The 21,242-nt window shown below is 35.5% G+C and overlaps 1 protein-coding gene across 6 annotated transcripts in view; it reads right to left on the minus strand.

The window, feature by feature from the left end:
* PMS1 (PMS1 homolog 1, mismatch repair system component) overlaps nucleotides 1–21,242 on the minus strand; it is an 83,179-nt gene that overhangs the window by 16,860 nt on the left and 45,077 nt on the right. For 4 of the 6 annotated variants that reach the window (XM_069469375.1, XM_069469382.1, XM_069469359.1 and 1 more), the window contains 4 exons: nucleotides 12,256–12,372; nucleotides 4,332–4,454; nucleotides 3,643–3,786; nucleotides 2,588–3,477 (listed from right to left, as the gene is read on the minus strand). In XM_069469375.1, coding sequence (XP_069325476.1) covers nucleotides 2,588–3,477; nucleotides 3,643–3,786; nucleotides 4,332–4,454; nucleotides 12,256–12,372 — 1,274 coding nt within the window. The remainder of the gene's footprint in view (nucleotides 1–2,587; nucleotides 3,478–3,642; nucleotides 3,787–4,331; nucleotides 4,455–12,255; nucleotides 12,373–21,242) is intronic. The other 2 variants (XM_069469390.1, XM_069469367.1) reach the window with 1 other exon arrangement.

Consider the following 21,242-nt stretch of genomic DNA (forward strand, 5'->3'; position numbering starts at 1 on the left):
TACTTCTTGTTTAATTGAATCTTCCTCACTAGTCTACACCATTTATGAGTAAAGAAAGTATGTTTTATAATATTTATAACTGCAGTGACTAACTGCAATACATAGGGCCTTAAACACAGAAAGGCCTTAATGGATATTTCCTAGTTGAAGAAGAAGAGGAAAAGGAGGAAGGGAGGGTGGGAAGAAGAAACGTAAAGGAAAACAAGAAGAAAGAACAGGAAGAGAGGGAAGAAAAGGAAGGATGGACCAAAAGACGGCAGAAGAGAAGTCTACTCTCATATCCCTTAGCACTCCATGCAAAATTTAGGCTCATGAAAAGAATTCCAAGCTAAAGACTGTGATTCTTGGATGTGATACCATTTTTTCTCTACCTTCTCACTAATCACGATTTTGGACACAGCTGATCATGGTCCCTGGACCCTGGGCTATGAAAGATGCAAATACAACATTCTGTGACACACAACAGACCTCTACTAAGCCCAAGATACCTACAATATATTTTCTTCACTACTTCTGGTCTCAAAATTAAATTCAATCTTGACTCAGTAGATAAAAAGTGTAATGCCCTCTCACAAATTAAAAACTCTGATTAGATTAACACTGTGGGCAATCATTTACTATGTGCCAGTCATTTATCTTGTATCGTAACACACAATATCTTATTTAATCCTCACGACAATCCAGGAGAGACTGTCCACACATTTTCTAAAAAGCTAGGAAAGAGTAACTGGGGTTAGAACCCAGGTGTAGCTTCAGTGGCCTGCTCTTGATCACCAATGCCTCTTTGGTTTATCTTATGGCAATATAATAGAAAGAAAAATTTGGATTCCAGACTACTACCTGATGATAAATAAATGTTTAGATGCGGACTATTCATCATAATCTTAGTAACCTGACACCTTGGGACTCACAAGAAAAAACAACACTGGCATTCCACAAAGACAATAAGAACAATACCTGCTGTTCTGAGGCTGCAAGGGAACAGCCAGCAGGATAAATTTCCATCTTAAGCTGTTACACTGTCCCTACTTCCATGAGAACTAGAAAAATCTATGGGTTTTTTCTATTCTAAGACAACTCTCAATTTACCACTTCCCGCAGTGATGCAGTTCAACTTTTGTGGGCTTACTGTATTTAAAAGTTAGGTCCACTCATCTTTAAATTGCATAGTTACGTCATTTAGGTAAAATTACAGAATCACAATTTTGTAAACCTTATTTCTTCATGATTCAAAATAAACTTTAAAAAAATCTGACATTTATGCAGTAACTATAACTTTGGATATTGCATATCTGATGTATTAAGGAATCCAGGCTTTTAAAAAAATTATGATAACTATATTATAGTTATGTTTAAAATGAGTGTCATCCTTTAGAATTACATATGAAATATTTATGAAACATCTGATATTATGCCTAGGATTTGCTTCAGAATAATAAAAGAGGGGAAGAAAAGTGAGTGGAGGTAGGGATGAAACAGAATTGACCATGAGATCATTACTGGCAAAACGGGGCAAGGGGTTCATTGTACCGTTTAGTCTACATTTGTGTGTTTCCAAAAGAACAAAACACAACAACCAACCCCACTTAAAAAAAAAACTGAAGAGAAGCTAAATTTATGCAGGTTTTCCATATTGGTGTTAACAGTGGTCTTTATTACTTTAAATTGATAGTCTTTATAAGACTAAATGAGTTAATGAAAAAAAATTGGTCAAGTATCCGTGTACTTTATCACTAAATATAAACTCTGGATGATGGATTATATTTAAAATTTTTTCCAGATGTTTGACATAGGATTGAGATGCTTTAGATAACAATACATGATTGCAGATATAATTCCACTCTTTCATTTTTTGTAGGCTAGATCATTCAAAACATAAAATTTTGTGTTTATGTTAAGTATTCTAAGTCAATAAAGGCACTGTTATTTTGAAACATTTACTCAGATCATCTGATCTAAAGATGGCAAGTAATATTTTAATAAAAGAGGGGATAAAACCACCTATTTACATACCAAAACACCCTCTACAGTTTATAAGTTATAATAAATAAATAACAAATTTTAGAAGCAAGTCTTGAATACTGAATAGGGACAGTATTAAACAACACTAAATTGAATCTACAACGATGACACAATTGTTTGTATTGTGTTACATATTTTGGAGAACAATTTTAAAAAGAGTCAAGATATTAAAAACACCATAGTTATAACTATTCTAATACAAAAGCTTAAAAAAAGTTCTACCATAGAAAAGTTCTTAAACATAAAAGAAATAGAAGAAAATGGTGTTTTAAATTGAGAAGATGAATGGAAACCTTTAAGAACAAATTTAATAAATCAGAAAGCAGTTAAGGCTTGTACCAAACAAAAAACAAAACACCACCCTTCAAGAAACCCCCAAAACAAAAAACCTAAATTAACAACAACAAAAAAAAGCAATACCAAAAAGGTACTTTAGCTAAGCCAAAGGCATTTTCCATTCTGCTTTTCCATAAATAAGAAGTTTAAAAAAATTATTTTAACCAGTGAGTCATATAGAATGGAAATAACTGAACATTCAGGTCACATGCAAGCTCTGGAAACTTACTTCAGTTTTTCCTCTTCACTCAATGTCTTCCACAGTTCTTCAGTTTGTACTGCTGCATCCTCTAAACTGGTCTTAGGATTTTCTGTGAGAAATTTAGCACGATAATCTTGAACAAAAAGGGCACTCGCCGACATGGGTTTCTTGATTATTTTATTGCTAATTAAATCATAAGCTGTAAGTTGTCCAGATTTGTTATCTATTACATTTGATTTTTTGTTACAGGGACCTTCACCGAGATTCTTTTGTTCAGGGCTTGGATGATTATTATTACTTACTTTACATGCTAAACTTTTCTGAGGCCCTAAAATTTTCACAGGTTCAATATTCTCTCCCATTGAATTTTTAAGTAAATTTCCCTTGCTCCAATCATCGGCAGACATTTCCAAAGACTTTTCAAGAACTCCTCCTTCCTCATTTTCCCTGTTTTCATCTATATGGTCTTTACTGCCATTTTCTGATTGAGTGTGCTTAACAGAACCTACGGCACAAGTTTCACTATGTTCCCTTTGGGTGTTCTCCCATGATAAATCACTTACTGAAATTTCTTGAGATGTATTTCTAGTATTCTTATCAATGCTAGAATTTTTACTATTAAAATGACCACCACAATGGTCACCAACACTTATCTGGTGATTTAAATAATCATCAGTGTTTTTTCCAGATTCATCATTATGCACATCATTTTGGAAAGGAATGGTTGAAGTATCAACATTTGGATAATTATTTCCAGATGATTCCATTTTATTAAAAAGCACATCTGTTTCTGCTGTTTTACTACAAACGATGTCAGCTGAGGAAACATCTGTTTTATTATTTTCACAACAATCTGTACTAGGTAGTGGTCCATAACAAGTTGTCATCAGGTTTTCAAGAGCAATTAAAACAGATTCCTAAAAATACAAATTAACAAATGTTAGGGGAAATTATGAAAATAATAGGCAAGATTCAAAATAATAAAAAAAGAAAAATATAAAGCAAATCTTTTTTATATGAAAATAGTAATGCATGTTTATAAATAGCATAAGTTAATACAAAAATTATCTGAAAATGATTACCTTATTCTGTAGTAATACTTGACTTTTATCTGGTGTTAAATTTATATCCACATCAGCTGTAGGAACATCAATTTTCAGAAAGAAAATGGGATACAAACGAGTAGATTCCTTTAGGCACTTCAGATTGTAATAATGTCGGATTAACTAGAATTAAATGTAATAAATAAAAGACAAAAATAATATATGTAAATAAAGATAGTATTGCCAACTTTAAAAGGCTACCAAAAAGCAGATTCAACTGAGAAACTGAGTAGATGTAACTGCTTATTAGGAAGGCAATATCTAAGTAGTGATACTCATTTGGAGGTCTTGAACCTAAATGAAGCACAAGCATTCATAAGTAGTACAAATATCCAATACAACTGGCTTCATGATAAAAAATCATAGTGTCACTGAAGTGACATTAAAGGCCTGAGGTTCAATTTAAAACTCTTCCTGGCTACATGGTCTAAGATTGTTTCCTCACTATAAATGGGGATAGTAATGCTGCAAAGAATTAATTGCTGTGAAGAGTAAATGAGACATCATATGTAAAATACCTAGCACAATGCTTAATAAATGATAATGTATCCCTTTTTCTTTTTCTTATTTTAGAACAAATTCTTGGAAATAGTCCTTTTTACAATTTGACAAATAAAGCTAGTTTTAAATTTCTGATCTAAGTGATACTTTTCTCTAAAAGAGATTACCTTTAATATGTCTTTTTGATGTACTGGTCGACTGTTTATAAAGATGAAACTCCTTTCTGGGGTTGAAAGACTTGTGAAAGAGTGGTCTGCATCATGCTTTGGAAGAAATCCACTTAGATAAATCTATAATTATAATAAATAGTTACAGAATATGGAATGGTAACAACGTGGTTCCATGGGTCTGGCTATATACAACACACTAAAAAATTAAAAAAGAGATATTCACCTTAGGGTCTAAAGAGCCACATACTCCTTCATAATTATGTTGAAAGCCTTAACTTCATTTATATATTTATATTTTTGAGACAGGGTCTTGCTCTATTGTCTGGCCTAGAGTGCAGTGGCATCATCATAGCTCACTGCAACCTCAAATTTCTGGGCTCAAGCGATCCTCCTGAGCAGCTGGGACTACAGGTGTGTGCCACCATGCTCAGCTAATTTTTCTTTTTTTTTTTTTTTTTTGGGTAGACATGGGGTCTCGCCATGTTTCTCAGGCTGGTCTCGAACTCATGGCCTCAAGCGATCCCTGCCTTAGCCTCCCAAAGTGCTAGGAGTACAGGCCCGAGCCATCGTGCCCAGCTTCAGCATTAACTTTAAATAAAATATTAAAGCATGTTAAAGTGGTGCTTTCTGCCTCTCTCTTTTTGCAACTCTAAGGAAAAATAGGCATTTATAAAATCTTCATGAATGGTTATACTTTCAAATATTTGACTGTCATGGGACATACTCTGCTCAACCATATCTTCTTTTGTCTTTAAAATTTCCTTCCTCACATTGTTACTTTTCTCTGGCTGTTTGTCCTTTTCTCCTTAACCATCTTTTCGTAAAAGACTGTTTCTATCTTTATTCTGAGTGTGCTAAAATGCCAATCTTACTGGGTTTTCATTTCTGAGTTTAAAAAAATATATATTTTACTCTTTGAATTAACAACCTAAGGGCTAAATACTGATTGCACTGCCGCACTTTATTTTCATTTTTTTAAAAAACTGATTATTTATATGCTATCTTTCTCTATTTTACACATGGATGAAGAGAAGGAAGAAAATGAAGGACATTAGAAAAGAAGACCAGAGAGGAGAGAAATTGAAGAGAGAGAAGGCAGGGAACATGCTCCTAGTTTTCCCATTAACTAATTAACACAGCTAAGGACAATACAGCAAACTGTTAAGAATAGGACAGAGCTAGACTGACAAGGTTTGAACCCCAGTTCCACTACTAGCTATGTGATTTTGGTTATTTAAAATACAGGCCTAAAATCTCTTATCAGAAGCAACTGAAACAAGATGTGTTATTAATCTTTCAAGAAACACCAACAGTAAAATTTTAGCTTAGGTTTAAGAAAAACAAGCAAGTTAGTGAGGGTACTATTTTTAGTTAAGCAGAAACCATGAGGCTCCTTATCAACATAGCCTGTAGACTGCTACCTATGTCTACGGCTATCCCTGCCCTTGGAAATAAGTGTTTAAGGAGATGCACTACCAATTTTAGAACACTAAGTGCATTATTGTCACAGTGCCAAATTGTGCCAATTTGAAAAAATAAATTAATAAATCTGGATAATGCATTACAAAATACTACTTAATTAACTGCAAAACTTCACAGCATTTATAAATGGTTATATTATTTACCAGGTAACATGAGACCCTTTTTAAAGCACCTGCTGAGCATCAGGCAGAGCCTATTAGCCTCTAAAGGATTTACTGAGTTTGTGGATTAAAAAAAGTCTACCCCAAATAGGACAAGAATAAAGAATAAAATGAAGAAGAAATATATAATACTGCTAGTGTTCCTTTCACACCATGTTGGTTGGCCATTGAATAATTACTATTACTTCCAGATACTGAACTTTAAAAATGATTTAGGATAATCTTAAAAACTAACAAACTATGTTTAAGTTATATAGAAAAGTAAAATAAAACAGCGAAGTCTTATAAAAATCAAACTAACTCATGGAAAAAGAACGTAAGACACCAAATAAGTGCGACAAAATTAAAAATTAGATAGACTTTACAAGATTCTGTACCCCAGTATTCCTCAATCTAAAAAGCAAAACAAAAATCAAAGGCAAAATACAAATACTTCTCCCCTGATTGCTTCTCAACCACAGGCCTTCCTCTCCTCTTCCTTTCATCTCCAACTCTCTAAAAGCAGGCTTCTACCTCAAAGGCCAACTCCAAAGGATACTACTCAGTCCTCTTATTTGCCTCTCTGCAGCCCCTGACACCAATGACAACTCTCTCCTTTGGGAAGCAGTCCACTGCATGAATCTGTTTCAATCTTCTCTTTTGGTCTTTCTGCTTCTCCTATCCTCTTTAGTCTGGTTTGCTGGTTCCCCTCCTTCTCCTTAGCCCCTATAAATGATGACAGTCCCCTGAATACTACCATCAGGCCTTTTTTACTTTCTAATTACTCTCCCTGAGTAATTTTATTCCTATCTATAGTTTCAACAACTACCCATACACGAGTGATGCTAAGATACAGACATATATTAATAGCTTCCATTTCTTTCACCCCTAAATGCTTACTATCTTTAACTGGCTGTCACAAAAATATTCTCAATCTTACTATATTCAAACCTTGATAAAACAAGTAGGAGCCCACTTCTGCCCTGCTGTCCAATGGGCTCCTCCTGTTATTCGTTTGCCATGATAAAGAGCCCTGCCATCTACGCAGTCTGTCAAACCATCTCCTCTTCTCTACCCTGATTATACCAATGTAATACTGACTGGTCTCTTAACACTAATCTTTCTCTTCTTTCAGTAAACCTCCATAACATCACAAAGTTACATTTCTAAAGTAATAATTTAAGTACTTCTGGTCAGGATAATGGAACAAGCTCATGTGGAAATTTCCTTCTCCATCCCAACTGAAATACATAGCAGTGACAGATAAAATCAATTTTTTAAAAATTTCAAAAGACCTAACCACATAAAATAAGACAAACAAAGATGTTGTGATTGCAAAACATATAACAGGGAGTGATGGCTAAAGTCAAAAGCCCTATGTGCTCTAGGATCGGAAACAAGATGTGTCAGCTGGAAATTAAATTCTGGTATGGAAATAGGGACAGAAAACAACCCATACAAGGTAGGGGATTGAAATCAATCTTTCCATTTAAAATAGGAGGTTCATATAGCACCTCCCCTCCAAAAAAGATATTTAAAAATACTGTGACCAATTTCTGGAGATGCCTGCCAGGGTCACAAGAAAGTACAGAGACAATTCCAAAACCAAGAATAAGGCTAAGCCAAGCTGGCTAGGAAAAGGGTCTGTAAAATCCTGGCAGGATGAGAGGCACCTGGTTTTGAATTGAGTTTGCGGAGGCGGATATCTGCCAAACTACGGGAATGGAGGGGAAGGTGAGGAGAGGAAAAAGAAAGCAACAAAAACAATAAACCTGCATTTGAGATGATTTTGCAAATTAAAATTTCAAACCATATAAAATTACACAGAATGAGAGAATTTTGTCTCAGGAAAATGGAAATGAGAGTAATATGAAAAAAACTTTGAAATTAGAATGTATAATATGCTTTTTAAAAAATAAATTGCATCTATTAAAAAAAAAAAACAGAAGGAAAATAAAATTGGTAACTTTATTTTATTTTATTTTATTTTAGACAGAGTCTCACTCTGTTGCCCGGGCTAGAGTGCTGTGGCATCGGCCCAGCTCACAGCAACCTCAGACTCCTGGGCTCAAGCAGTCCTTCTGCCTCAGCCTCCCGAGTAGCTGGGACTACAGGCATGCACCACCATGCCTGGCTAATTTTTTTTCTATATATATTTTTAGCTGTCCACATAATTTCTTTCTGTTTTTAGTAGAGATGGGGTCTTGCTGTTGCTCAGGCTGGTCTTGAACTTCTGAGCTCAAACAATCCGCCTGCCTCGGCCTCCCAGAGTGCTAGGATTACAGGTGTGAGCCACCATGCCCGGCCAAATTGGTAACTTTGAATCAAGTTTAGAAGAGAAGAATATGAAAATAAACAAATTCTGAATCCTGGAAACAAAATATATAGCTTTGGGAATAAAAATCAACCAGTACTGAGGAATTCACTCAGAACTTAGCATGGAATAATGCAGAGATAAAAATACCCAAGAGAAGACAGATGTCAAGAAGGATAACTTGAAAAGCTTCATCAAGCCAACAAATCCACGCTGGGAAATGCCTAACAAAAGCCACCAGAGCAGTGGCCCAGTTGAGACCACCACCCATATTAGAATACTGTTCCCATGTAGGATCCCTGTAGATTAAAAAAAAAAAAAAAAAAAAAAGGAACCCTCACATTATGGGAAGACATCTATAAACATTCTCTACACCCAAGGTTCCTAATGGCCAATGGATTTGTCACCCCAGTCCAGTGAAGGGGGCCCTGGTGGCCAAGTTGCACAACTTAAAGGTATGTAATGAGGGTGGAAGTGAGGTGAGTAGGAACAACCACTAGCAATTAGGAAACAACTTAAGATTGCTTCTGGCTAGGAATGAGAAGGGGCTCAAAGAAACTCAGATATAGGACAAGTCTTCAATCTTATAAGCCCAGAAAGCATGGAATGGTGATGGGTAGCTGGTGGCAACATAAATACAACAGCTGTTTGGACACACAGTGCAAGAACAGAAGAGGGATTTTTGGTTAGATGATCATTCTCAATCATTAACTGAGTTCAAGCTCTCATCGAAGACTAATAAACTGATAATCAATAATTAAGAACTCAATACTGCAAAGAGAATGTGAGGGGAACCAGTAGCGGAAGAGATTTCAACAAACAATGAAAAAAGAGAAGAGTAGAACAGAGAAGCCAAATGTCTAGCAAAACTCCAGAGAGCCTTAAAGTCAACTTAAATTCAGCAGATAACAACAAAGAAAAGGACTCTTCTAGAGCTGTGAGTCTTTTAAGGTACAATTTTCAGCATCAAGTATATGTCTCTCAGAAATAATATTAAAATTAAACTATAGCTTTATCTTAGAAGTTGTGGAATATGATGACAATAGCTTAAAATGGCATGATGATATCTTGAAATATGCTTGCTTGTATCTTGTAGGTTCTTTTATAAAAATAAAGTTGATGGTTGAAAAAAATTCTTCAGCCAGGCACAGTGTCTCACGCCTGTAATCCTAACACTCTGGGAGGTTAAGGAGGGAGGATTGCTTGAGCTCAGGAATTTAAGACCCCATGTCTACAAAAAAAATAGAAAAATTAGCTGGGCGTGGTGGTATGCCCCTGTAGTCCCAGCTACTCGGGAGGCTGAGGCAGGAGGATCGCTTGAGCCCAGGAGTCTGAGGTTGCAGTGAGCTATGACGACACCACTGTACTCTAGACAGCTCTGTCTCAAAAAAAAGAAAAAAAAAAGCTAAGTCAATTGGATATGGATATCTATATATCTATATGCAAAAAAGATTTTTCTATAAAGAAACCGAATAACGACAACATGTCGTGAACTAATTATAATTAACCTAACTTTATGCTAGAAGGAAAAAAAAGAAAGAAATAGAGGAAAGGGAGAGAGATGAAATGAATTTCCTGAGAAAAACTAGGGCAGCAAGTAAGTGCACAGTGCAGAATAAGCATCCACCGCAATATGGCACTTAGAATTCTCCCATACTCTAGGAGCAGGACTAGGATCTTACTACTCAACACTCAGGTGGAACCTGAGAGTCAGTAAGCGCAGCCACAAACACCATGTTCCCAATTAGATTTCCTATTCACAGGCAAAGACATGGAGAGAATTGAGCCTTGGAGGAAAAAGACCTCATAAACAGAACAAAGCTGACCTCGTTAAAAAATAAAAATTATTTAAGGAACAAATAATTTAAAACAAAGACAATGTATAGAGAGACTCAAGGTTATGTATCCATAAAACAACAGAAAGTTATGAAAAAGCAATAAAATTAAAAAATACTCTTGGAGATTAAACATAACCTCAAATTAAAAAAATTCAATAAATGGATTCAAAGACAAAGTGAGAACTCTCAAATCTTATGGAAAAAAGAAAAGATGAAAAACTGGAGGAAAAAACAGTATTACAAAAATAAGAGTAGGTCCTAATCAAAATAGAGAGTTTTATTTAAAAAAAAGAGGCCAGGCACGATGGCTCTCGCCTATAATCCTAGCACTCTGGAAGGCCAAGGTGGGAGAATTGCTTGAGGTCAGGAATTCAAGACCAGCCTGAAGAGGAGCAAGATCCCCTCTCTCTACTAAAAACAGAAAAAATTAGCCAGGCATGGTGGCATGCACCTGTAGTCCCAGCTACTCGGGAGGCTGAGGCAGGAGGATTGCTTGAGCCCAGGAGTTTGAGGTTGCTGTAAGCTACGCTGACGCCACGGCACTCTAGCTCGGGTGACAGAGCAAGATTCTGTCTTAAAAAAAAAAAAAAAAATTATCAAAGTGATAATGGATGGAAGTATATAACAGGAAGAAAGAAACAAGTCTTCAGATTTAAAAGGTACACATCAAGTGCTCAAACAAATGAATGATAAGAGACACACACCTAGACACATCCTTGTAAAATTTAAGAACAAAAATGAAGGAAAGATCCTAAAGAACTTTCAGACAGAAAAAAACATATCAGAGAAAGAAAGAATTGGAATGCATTAATCTTCCCACCAGCAAAAATGGATGGTCAAAAATACTCAATAGTCTTCAAAGTTCTAAAGAAAAATTATCTTCAGTCTATAAGTCTACATCTACCAGACTATCAATAAGACAAAGTTCAAAATGAAGTCATTCTCAAAGTGAAAATTTATGTCTCATGTCCCCTTTCTATGAAAGTTACTTAAAGATGTACCTCAGAAAAAGGAGTGTGAATTCCAAGAAAGAGGAAGACATGGAATATAAGAAATAATGTAACCAACCAATATTCCTGTGAAAGAAATCCCAGCATGAGAGTTGTGCAAAAGGTCTAATATATAATCAATCCACATAAGAAAAAAGTGGGTTCTAAGAACAATGACTTCAAAAAGATGGAATTTTCAACCTAAGAAAGCTGATCCAAAAAAAAAAAAAGGAATGGAATAGATTACCAGCATAGCTAGAATGACTAAAAAAGTTGGATTTTATTACTGTTATAATGAAGAAAACTTCTTCACCTAAAAAAGGAGGGGGAAAAAAAAAACTTTTGGAAACCCCAGAAAAAGGAAAAAACTCCCAGAACCCTACATAAAATAATTCATGTATAAAGCAAAAAAAAAAAAAAAAACATGACAAATTTTGAGTCACTGAAGGGAATACAAGAAAGGAGAGTCCATCTAATCAGGACACTAGGAATATTCTCATTTGTATGGCATAGAGACACCACACCAGATCCTTAGGAAATGAAATCCTAGCACAATACTGAGCTTTGTAATAAAGATTACTTATTGTCGTAATATAATATAATATACACTCCATATGAGTTTTCCACTTTCAGAGTCAATCTTCAGACAAAAGATGTAAGACTTTAAAAAAGGTTACATAAGAAAATATATTAAGCTTGATAAAAGTATTGTTGACAAGACTGAAAGAGGAAAAAGCAATTAAGAGGAAGAGGGAGAGTGTTAACCTCATCCATTATTACAGGAAGTCAAAAAGCACTATGTAAAGCTGATAGAGCCAGAAAAGATAGCAGGAGTGTATATTTAGGATGGGGAGGGGGGAAAAAAGGATAAGCAAGCTCAACTCTTTTTCTTTCTTTCATAGTAGAAAGTAAATAGATAAGATTCTAAATTGAAAAATATATTAAAAAAAAATCAATGTAAGCAACATACAGAAAAGATAAAGAGGGAAGCAGGGCTGCAGGAGGAGGTTTAACATAAGCTATTTTCTTATCTTATATACATATTTGATAAAAATGTTAAAAGAAAAACCTCTTACCATCCCAACCCACCTAAAGGAGAAATATTTTAATGGCTTCATTAGCAAATCTGAATTATTAAAGAACATTTTTGTTGCATACCTGAGATTCTTCAGAGTGGTACTGAAAGGATTCCATATTGCCCATAACGGCAGTCCCCAGAACTGACATGAGAGCCATCTTGTGATCCGATACTCTAGTTTTCTGCCAAATAACTGCCTAGGGACAAAATGACACAGACAACTTTTAACACAATTCAAATTTACTAAACCAAAGAACCCACAGTATTTTACTTTTATATTTAGCATTCATTCTCAGCTTAAATTTTCAATATCATTTAGAAGGGTTTCATAGGCTACAAAAGACTGACAGAATAAACTATGCTCCTGAATTTTAAAAGCTGTAGAAGTTGCAGTGTACAATGTACTTTAATGTTTCTTTACCTCAGTTTTCTCCTCTTTACAAGATGACTATTTCTTTCTTAGAGTTGCTGGAAGATGAAATTACATAATGTAGACAAGCACATAGGCCAGTGCCTGGCATAAAACAATTTCATTAAATATTAATTCTCTTCCCTCTAATCCTAAGCTTCAGAATACATACTTCTACGTATGTTTAAATTACATTGTTACTCCAAGTAAGGTATTACTGTTTTATTGAGGATGAACAGCTATGCTATAGGATTTTTGTAAACAAATAGGTATAAAAATTTTAGAAAAAGCATGCTCTTTAAAATTACCTTTTAATTATCTTCTATATACAGAGAACTCATAAAACAATAACTCTCATAACCTTAAAAGCTGAAAAACAAGCTTAGATTTTTTACACTGCATATATGTAGTAAGCTACATTAAGAGAATCATGGTCCAGAAAGACTGGACCAAAATTTGGCTGTGAAGTACAAAAGCACGTTTAGTATATTGTAATTTTTTCAGTTAACAAGGTCCAATTATAGTCAAATCCCTTGAGAAATCATCAGTACAAATACAATTCATTCATTCAACAAATATTCACTCAGACCTGAGGAAAATGTGCAAGGGGCTTAGAAGAAAACATTAATATCAACAACAGTCAAAGCGCAGGCAAAGGAAGAGGAACTAAAAAGGATGGCCACAGAGGTAAGAAGAGCAGCAGGTACACAGAACAAGAAGGTCTTTAAAGAAAGAAGCAATCATGTTTCCAATGTCAATTGAGAGCAAGGTAAGAACAGAGAGATGGCTACTGGATTTAGCAATCAGGAGAGTGAGAGCACTTTCAGCAGTAAATGGAGCCACATTTCAGTAATCTGGATAGTGACTATGGGGAGGATATAAAAAAAAAGTGAACCTAGACAGCTCTTTCAGAAAGTCTGGCTGTGAAGTACAAGCAGATAGGGAAAAACTGGAGGCAGGAATACAAGATATTTGACCAGGAAGTAGGAAGACACTAGCAAGGTTTATAGATCCAATGGCTAAAGGCTGGGAAAGTCCCTCTTTGTTCAGTAATATGGAAAGGAGGTTTTTTGTCAAAAGTGAAAAGACAGTGATGTAAATATTTAAAGATTGTGGAGAAGATTTAAAATAGCATTCCCTTGTTGGATATGGGAAAAAAAAAAAAAAAATAGAAAAATTGCCAGGTAGCACCCAGTTGAGGTGGTCTTTCATTGTCTGTATTGTTTAGAAAAGCCCAAAAAGACAGTACTTGCATCAAAAAAGGGAGTTCTCAGTGAATCAAGCTGACAAAACTGAGTAATAAAATTCTGCTTCCCATTCCACATCTGTGAAGTTGCATTTTTTGGCCACTTTGACAAACTATGAAGTTGGTGTACCCTTGGGAGATTCTATAGCTGTCTCTGTAAAGTCTAAAAAAAGGCAAAAGTCTTTTAGAAAGAGTGACAAAGGAGACTGGACCCAAGGATTCTGGCCAGAGGTATTCTTTAACAATAATCAGGAACTAACTGGAAAAAGTACTAATCATACTATGTATAACAAAATGAAAGATAAAGTAAATAGACTTATGCTGTTCCCTAATCGGCACACTGAGAATACCGATGTGTTCTCCTGGACAAGGCAGCAATAATTATTGACTCTGCTTGCTAATCTGTGTCATCTGAAAACCCCATTGTTTGAGCAACCTGTTTGGGAAAACAGAGATAGTATAACTACTACTTAATATTTAGTGTAACAGGAAGACCTTTTATCTATTCCCAGAGTTTAATTGATAACAATCAGATAGGAGCTACAAATTTATGAAGAACTTACTACTTGTTAGGTACTACTGTTTATTTTCACAACCATTTCAGGTAGGTATTATCTCATTTTACAAATGATGAAACTGAAGCTCAAGGAAATTGATTCGCCCAAAGAAACACAGATAGGTCATGGAACTAAGATTTATATTCCGTCTTTCCGGCTTTAAACCTCTCACTCTTTTTACTTTGCCAACATTTCCCTCCTCTAGAGTCAAAACAGCAGTAATTAGAACAAATTCCAGACCCTAATTGGGAACTCTAAAAAATAAACGGTATGACTGACAAATGCATTTTTCATGTACGATTATCCTCCATGGCCATGTGATATGCTATGTAATCCCCAATTACCTTGAGGATGTTAGAGAATTCAGAAAACCAATTTTTTAATCTATTCAAAAAAATAATTTGCCTTTGCAAGAAAAGCCAGGAGTAAAATTGGGTCCCCAAATCCAAGAAACTACACCAGAATAGTAAAGTCCTAAAAGATTGAGAGCTACTCTCCTAGCATCTGAAGGTAAGAATATTTTTGAGAATGTAATTATTGGTAACAACTTTAGTCTTGTTATGCAGATCCTTATACCTGAGGACTTCTAACTTCCCAATAATCTGCATTAACATTCATATAGTTACAAAATACACAGCAAAATGGCAAAACTAAAAAAAAAAAAAAATCCAAACATTCTTCCATCCTAAATTTCAACTTTTTGCTCTCTATTGCTTTGAAAGTAACCTGTATTAGAAACAGGACAAAGAGTATATTAAACTAAGTTTAGTGGCTTGAGGCCAGGTGTGGTGACTCACGCCTGTAATCCCAATGCTTTGGGAGGCCTAGGCAGGAGGATTGTTTAAGGCCAGGAGTTCAAGACCAGCATGGGAAACATAGCAAGACTCAGTTTCTAAAAAAATTTAAACAAAAACAAACAAACAAACAAAAAAAAAACAGTGGCTCCTGCTGGTAATCCTAGCACTTTGGGTGGCCACAGCAGGAAGGCTGCTTGAGGCCAAGAGTTAGAAACCAGCCTGGCCAACATAGCAAGACCCCATCCCTAAAACAAATAAAAAACCCAGTTGGGCATGGTGGTGTGTGCCTGTAGTCCCAGTTACCTGGGAGGCTGAGCCAGGACAGCTTGAACCCAGGATTTGGAGGTTACAGTGAGCTATGCACTCCAGCCTAAGTGACAGAGAAAGATCCGGTCACTTCAAAAAAGAAAAAAAAAAAAATTTAGTCTAAAGTTGTCTCCTTATATATTTGAAATTCAGCTTAAAGGTTTCTTCATACATAGTGAACTGTAACCTACTCTTACACCAATCACAAAGTTTTGGCCAATCATAGGCAGTCAACACAAATAAGGCAAAGAGCTGTAACTGATTCAGCTATTTTAGTAGTACTTCACTTCTGTTTTTTGTATGTCAGTTTCCTTTGCTTGTCCATAAATACTATCCAACCATGCGGCATCCCCAGAGTTGCTCTGAACTTATCCTGGTTCTAGGGGCTGTCCATTTGTGAATCATTTTTCACTCAATTAAACCATTAAATTTAAGTTGTCTAAAGTTTTTCTTTTTCTTTTTTTTTTTAAGGGTCTCACTCTGCCGCCCAGGCTGGAGTGCAGTGGTGCCATCATAGCTCATTACAACCTCAAACTCTCAGGCTCAAATGATCCTCCTGCCTCAGCCTCTTGAGTAGCTGGGACTATGGCCACATTCCACCACATCCAGCCAAGTTTTCTATTTTGTGCAGAGAATGGGGTCTCACTATGCTGCCCAGGCTTGGCTCAAAATCCTGGCCTCAGGTGATCCTCCAGCCTCGGCCTCCCATAGTGCTGAGATTGTAGGCATGAGTTATAGCACCCAGCCTTATCTGAAGTTTTTCTTTTAACAAGTACATGAAATCAAAATATAAACTGTATACAACGTAAAAATCAAGGTACAGGTTCAATGTGTATACTGTATTTCTAAACAAATTATGGTATGTCTTATTAACCATATACTTAAAAGTCAATGACAGACTATTTAAAATTTGCACTGCTCCAGGAAACACAGGATGTAGAGTCACAGTATTTTTTTAATCCTTTAATTTTATTTCATGTAATAATATATAAATACTTTGGCTAAATTAAAATTTTTGGAGAAACTCATTTTGAGTTTGTCCAATAAATACTTATTGAACATCTACTTTGTACCAGATTCCATCCTAAAGGCTGGGAATATAAAGATAAAAGGGGAAGGTCCCAGCTCTTAAGGAGCTAAAAGTATAAAAGGAAAACAAGACATTAAAATGACTACAATACATTATGAAAACTACTATTACAAAACATAGTGGGAGTATCACAGAAGACATTTAAGGTCTGTTACAGAGAAGCTGTATGTGTGACGAGACTTGAAAGGAGTTTGTCTCTCAGACAAATCACAGGAGCACATTCCTAACAAATAAAATAGCACACGCCAAAGCATGAACATACAAAAAGTATGTCTTGCAGGAAATGAAGTTAGATAGGCACAAAATCAAGAATGACCTGGCACATCATGCAAAGGCATTTTATAGTTTCTCTTACATGTAACGCCAAGTCACTGGAGAAATCTAATTGGGAAAAATGCCACTATCAGATATGGATGCTAGAGATCTTTGGCAAAAATGACTTAGTAAGAATTGACACTAGAGCAATATGGATTTTTTAAAAACATGATCGTATTCATCCAAATCAGAGGCTTTTAACTTTTACTGAGGACATGCAAAACGGATGCTCTCATTCACAAAATGTTCCCATGGGTAACCTGAGGACTGTGTGCAATTCCTGGTGCACTAGCGGTAATGCTACTGCTTTCTCTTCCACTTGCAAAGGTTCAGTGGAATGCAAGTCAGTGAAAGTGACATTTACAGGATTATTGCTCTAGTTTTATTTTCTTTATTTTTATTTTTTAGAGATAGGGTCTCGCTATATTACTCAGGCTGGACTCAAACTTCTGGGCTCAAGTGATCCGCCTGCCTTAGCCTCCCAAGTATAATAGCTAGGACTACAGGGGCGGCCACCATGTCCAGCTTAGTTTTGTTTTTGTTGTAAGATAAACCATTTGCAAACTTTGGTACTTCGTTAACATTAACACACCATGGCTTAGAATCACTGGGCTACATAACAGAACCAGCAAGCTGGTAAGAGGGAAAGAGAAGCCAGGAACACACTAAAGGATATGAAATAGATTTGATGTGACTTTGTGACCTTCTGCATGTGAAGAGGAAGGGGAAGAATCACAAATGCCTCCCAGGTTTCTCATGGTGTGGTATCACTCACCAAGACAAGGAAACTCAGAGGAGCAGGTTTGGTGGCAGGAAGGCAATGAGTTCAGCTTGTTCAGTGTTGAGTCCCTGGTACCAAGAACAGTACCAGACACCAAGTAGGGCCCACTAAACACTTATTTGTTAAAGGAATAAGCAAACAAATACATTTTTCTAGGGAAAAGCAATCCCCATAGAGGTAAAAAATTAGCTCTTTGTTTTTAAGGATTAAGACTGCTGGTTGTCATACCACTATACATGTTAAAAATTATAGTCTTTGTCCACTCCTTTAGGAAATTCAAAGCAATCTTTGCTTTTCTTTCTTTCTTTTTAATATAATAGTTTTTATCTTGGCCGAGGTAGGAAAAAATAATAATTTTATTGAGGTATAATTCATATACCATACAATTCATCCATTTTAAGTTTACAGTTAAATGGTTTTTGGTATATTTACAGAGCTGTGCAACCACCAGCACAATCTAATCTCAGAACAATTTTATCACTCCAAAAAGAAATCCCGTATCTATTAGCAGTGACTCCTCATTCCTCTGCAATCATTAGTCTACTTTCTCTATCTATTAATATAAAGTTTGCCACTTTGGGTATTTCATCTAAACGAAATCATACAATACAGTCTTTTGTGACTAGCTTCTTTCACTCAGCATAATATTTTCAAGGTTTATTCATATTATATCAGTACTTCATTTCTTTTAAACATTTTTTTTTTTTTTTTTTTTTTGAGGAAGGGTTTTGCTCTGTCACCCAGGTGAGAGTGCAGTGAAGTCATCATAGCTCACAGCAACCTTAAACTCCTGGGCTCAAGTGATCCTCCTGCCTCAGCCTCCCAAGTAGCTGAGACTACAGGTGCATGCCACCACGCCTGGCTAATTTTGCCTTTTTTTTTTTTTTTGGTAGAGACGAGGTCTCACTGTGGTGCTCAGGCTAGTCTGGAACTCCTAGCCTCAAGCAATCCTCCTGTCTTGGCCTCCTTCCCAAATGCTGAACTTACCTGCGGGAGCCACTGTGCCCACCTCTCATTCCTTTTAAATGGCTAAAAAATATTCTGTATAGATATACATTTGAGTTATCCTTTCATCAGCTGATGGACATTTTTGTTTCCACTTTTTTCTGTTATGAATGATGCTGCTATAAATAATCACATACCAGTTTTTGTGTAGACATTAAGTTTTCATTTCTATTGGGTATATACCTAGGAGGAGTGGAACTGCCAGACCATAGTCTTTGTGTGCCTATGCACTTAAGCCTGTAAAAAGGCAAGGAAGTGATGGCTTCTGCTATTATAGCCATTGTTTTAAGCCAGCCAATAGCTAGTGATTTCAGGAACAATATTCAAAATAACAGAAAGTAGATAAGGTTCCGTATAATCTGGGAATGAAATGTTCCCTCCTTCATACTTCCCATCAGAAGTTCCTTATAACAAGGAATAGTTGAGCAATAAAAATTTATCCATAAATTGTACCTCTTTAAAGCAATGCTAGCTCTCTGATGTTGACATATATCTAAAATAAAGCAGTTAAAAAAAAAACTTTTAAAATTCCTGTGCTGAATATAGCTATAAAGCCTGTGATACCACTAATGTAAACAATATTGTTTATTTTAGTTTATATTAGAGTGATGCCTTGGTTACAGATATAAATCTTAGTTGCTGATTAATACAAGGATGCTATTTCACTGCCTGACCTGCTGAATAGTTAGTATAGTGTAAAAAGATCACTTCAGGAAATGGGTTCTAGAAAAGCTGTGAAACATGAGAACTATGCAATGTGATTTTATTTCAAAGTAAACACTGCTAGGAGTCTGGGAGCATTATTTCACACTAAGCAATTATTGCATCAGATCAAGGGGGCTAATTTATGAGCATTTTCTGAACTAGTTACACTTGTGCTAACAATAAGTGATAAAGCGGTCTGCCAACAAGTAAAATCTTCACTATTAGGCAATTAAGATTCATTTTCAAAACAAGATTCATCATCAAAGAACTAAACTATAAAAAGTGATAAAATTGGGAATCCAGGAGAAACTGAATTTTTAAATTACATTTTCTTTAGAAAATAGCTTTTAGTTTGCTTTCTCTACCATTTCATTAATTCTACATTATTTTCAAAAACAGGTTTTCTTTTCACTTCTTGAAGTTTTTCACAAATCTTGCTCTTAGGCCAAAAGCTTAACATGCGCTAAAAATACACACAAACCTCCATATGTTTTCTATCTAGGTCACACAAAGTTGGAGCATCTAGATGTGCCAAGAATCTGACTCTAGTCAGTATGATGACAGTGCAAAAACACCTCAATCAAAAATATATTATTACAAGCACACCATCTCAGGTTTGATTGAAGTTAAGCCAAATGTATCTTTCCCCTATTCCTACCTAACTGATACATATCATTTGAAGAAAATGAAGTTAGATGAGAATACTCACTAATTTTTAAACCTCACCGTAAAGGCAATTTGTGATAGAGAAAAGTAGGTTCACACAGATGATGCACAATTAATTGAAAAATGCAATGCTAAGGCTGCCTGAGCAAAGACAACTCCTAGAATATGAAATAGAGTATACATTATTACCCTAAAATGCAACCAAACTTTTCTTGAACATTACACGCATAGATGTACTAAATTCACAATTTCTTAAAAGTCAGAAGTTTTAACTACTTCCAACACCTTAAAAGTTAGTACAATTAGATCTGCATCTACTGCTATCAACTCCTGGGTGTGTATTTGTACTGAATCTGGTTCAGAGAAGGGCAGGGGCACAAACACAGTATAAAAAAGGGCAATTTTTTCCCACACTGGCAATATGGTAATAACATTAGCTATAGCAGCTTACCAGTAAGACATTGCTAATTCAGTATAAAATTATGGATTACTCCATCACAATATCAATACTATTCTTAAAAGAACAATGCCACATTCTACTAACATAATAAACATTAATATTATTTGATTATTGCTAACCAGTCTGACTTTCAAAAATGATTTTATCTTGGTAAAATTTATTCAGCACAATTCTGAGTTCTAAAATCTTTTATATTTACTATTACTCTACTTAAATATTTCTTTTTCTATTCTTATAGTCTGTTTTTGCAATATAACTTGAATAATTATTTTTCCTGAGGGGTATACAGAAATTGATAACAGACATTTTATCTAAGGAAGGGGTGGTTTATAGAAGCTAGGCAGATGAGAGACAAAGATGAAAGTAACTTTTTCATTCTAACTTTTCACACTTGTTGGTTTTGAACCATATAATGGTAGGAGATATTTAAAAAATCAAATAACAAAAATTTAAAGGCACACAGTTAATTTTTGCATATATATATATATATATATTTATTTATTTTTTTTAAGATAAGGTCTTGCTCTGTCACCCAGACTAGACTGCAGTGGTATCATCATAGCTTACTGCAACCTCAAACTTCTGGGCTCAAGGGATCCACCAGCCTCAGCCTCTCGAGTAGCTGGGACTACAGACTTGTGCCGCCACACACAGCTCATTTTTCTATTTTTTGTAGAGACAGGGTCTCGCTCTTGCTCAGGCTAGTCTGGAACTCCTGAGCTCAAGTGAT

The sequence above is a fragment of the Eulemur rufifrons genome, chromosome 1 (assembly GCF_041146395.1).
Source record: "Eulemur rufifrons isolate Redbay chromosome 1, OSU_ERuf_1, whole genome shotgun sequence".
Classification (NCBI taxonomy): Eukaryota; Metazoa; Chordata; class Mammalia; order Primates; family Lemuridae; genus Eulemur; species Eulemur rufifrons.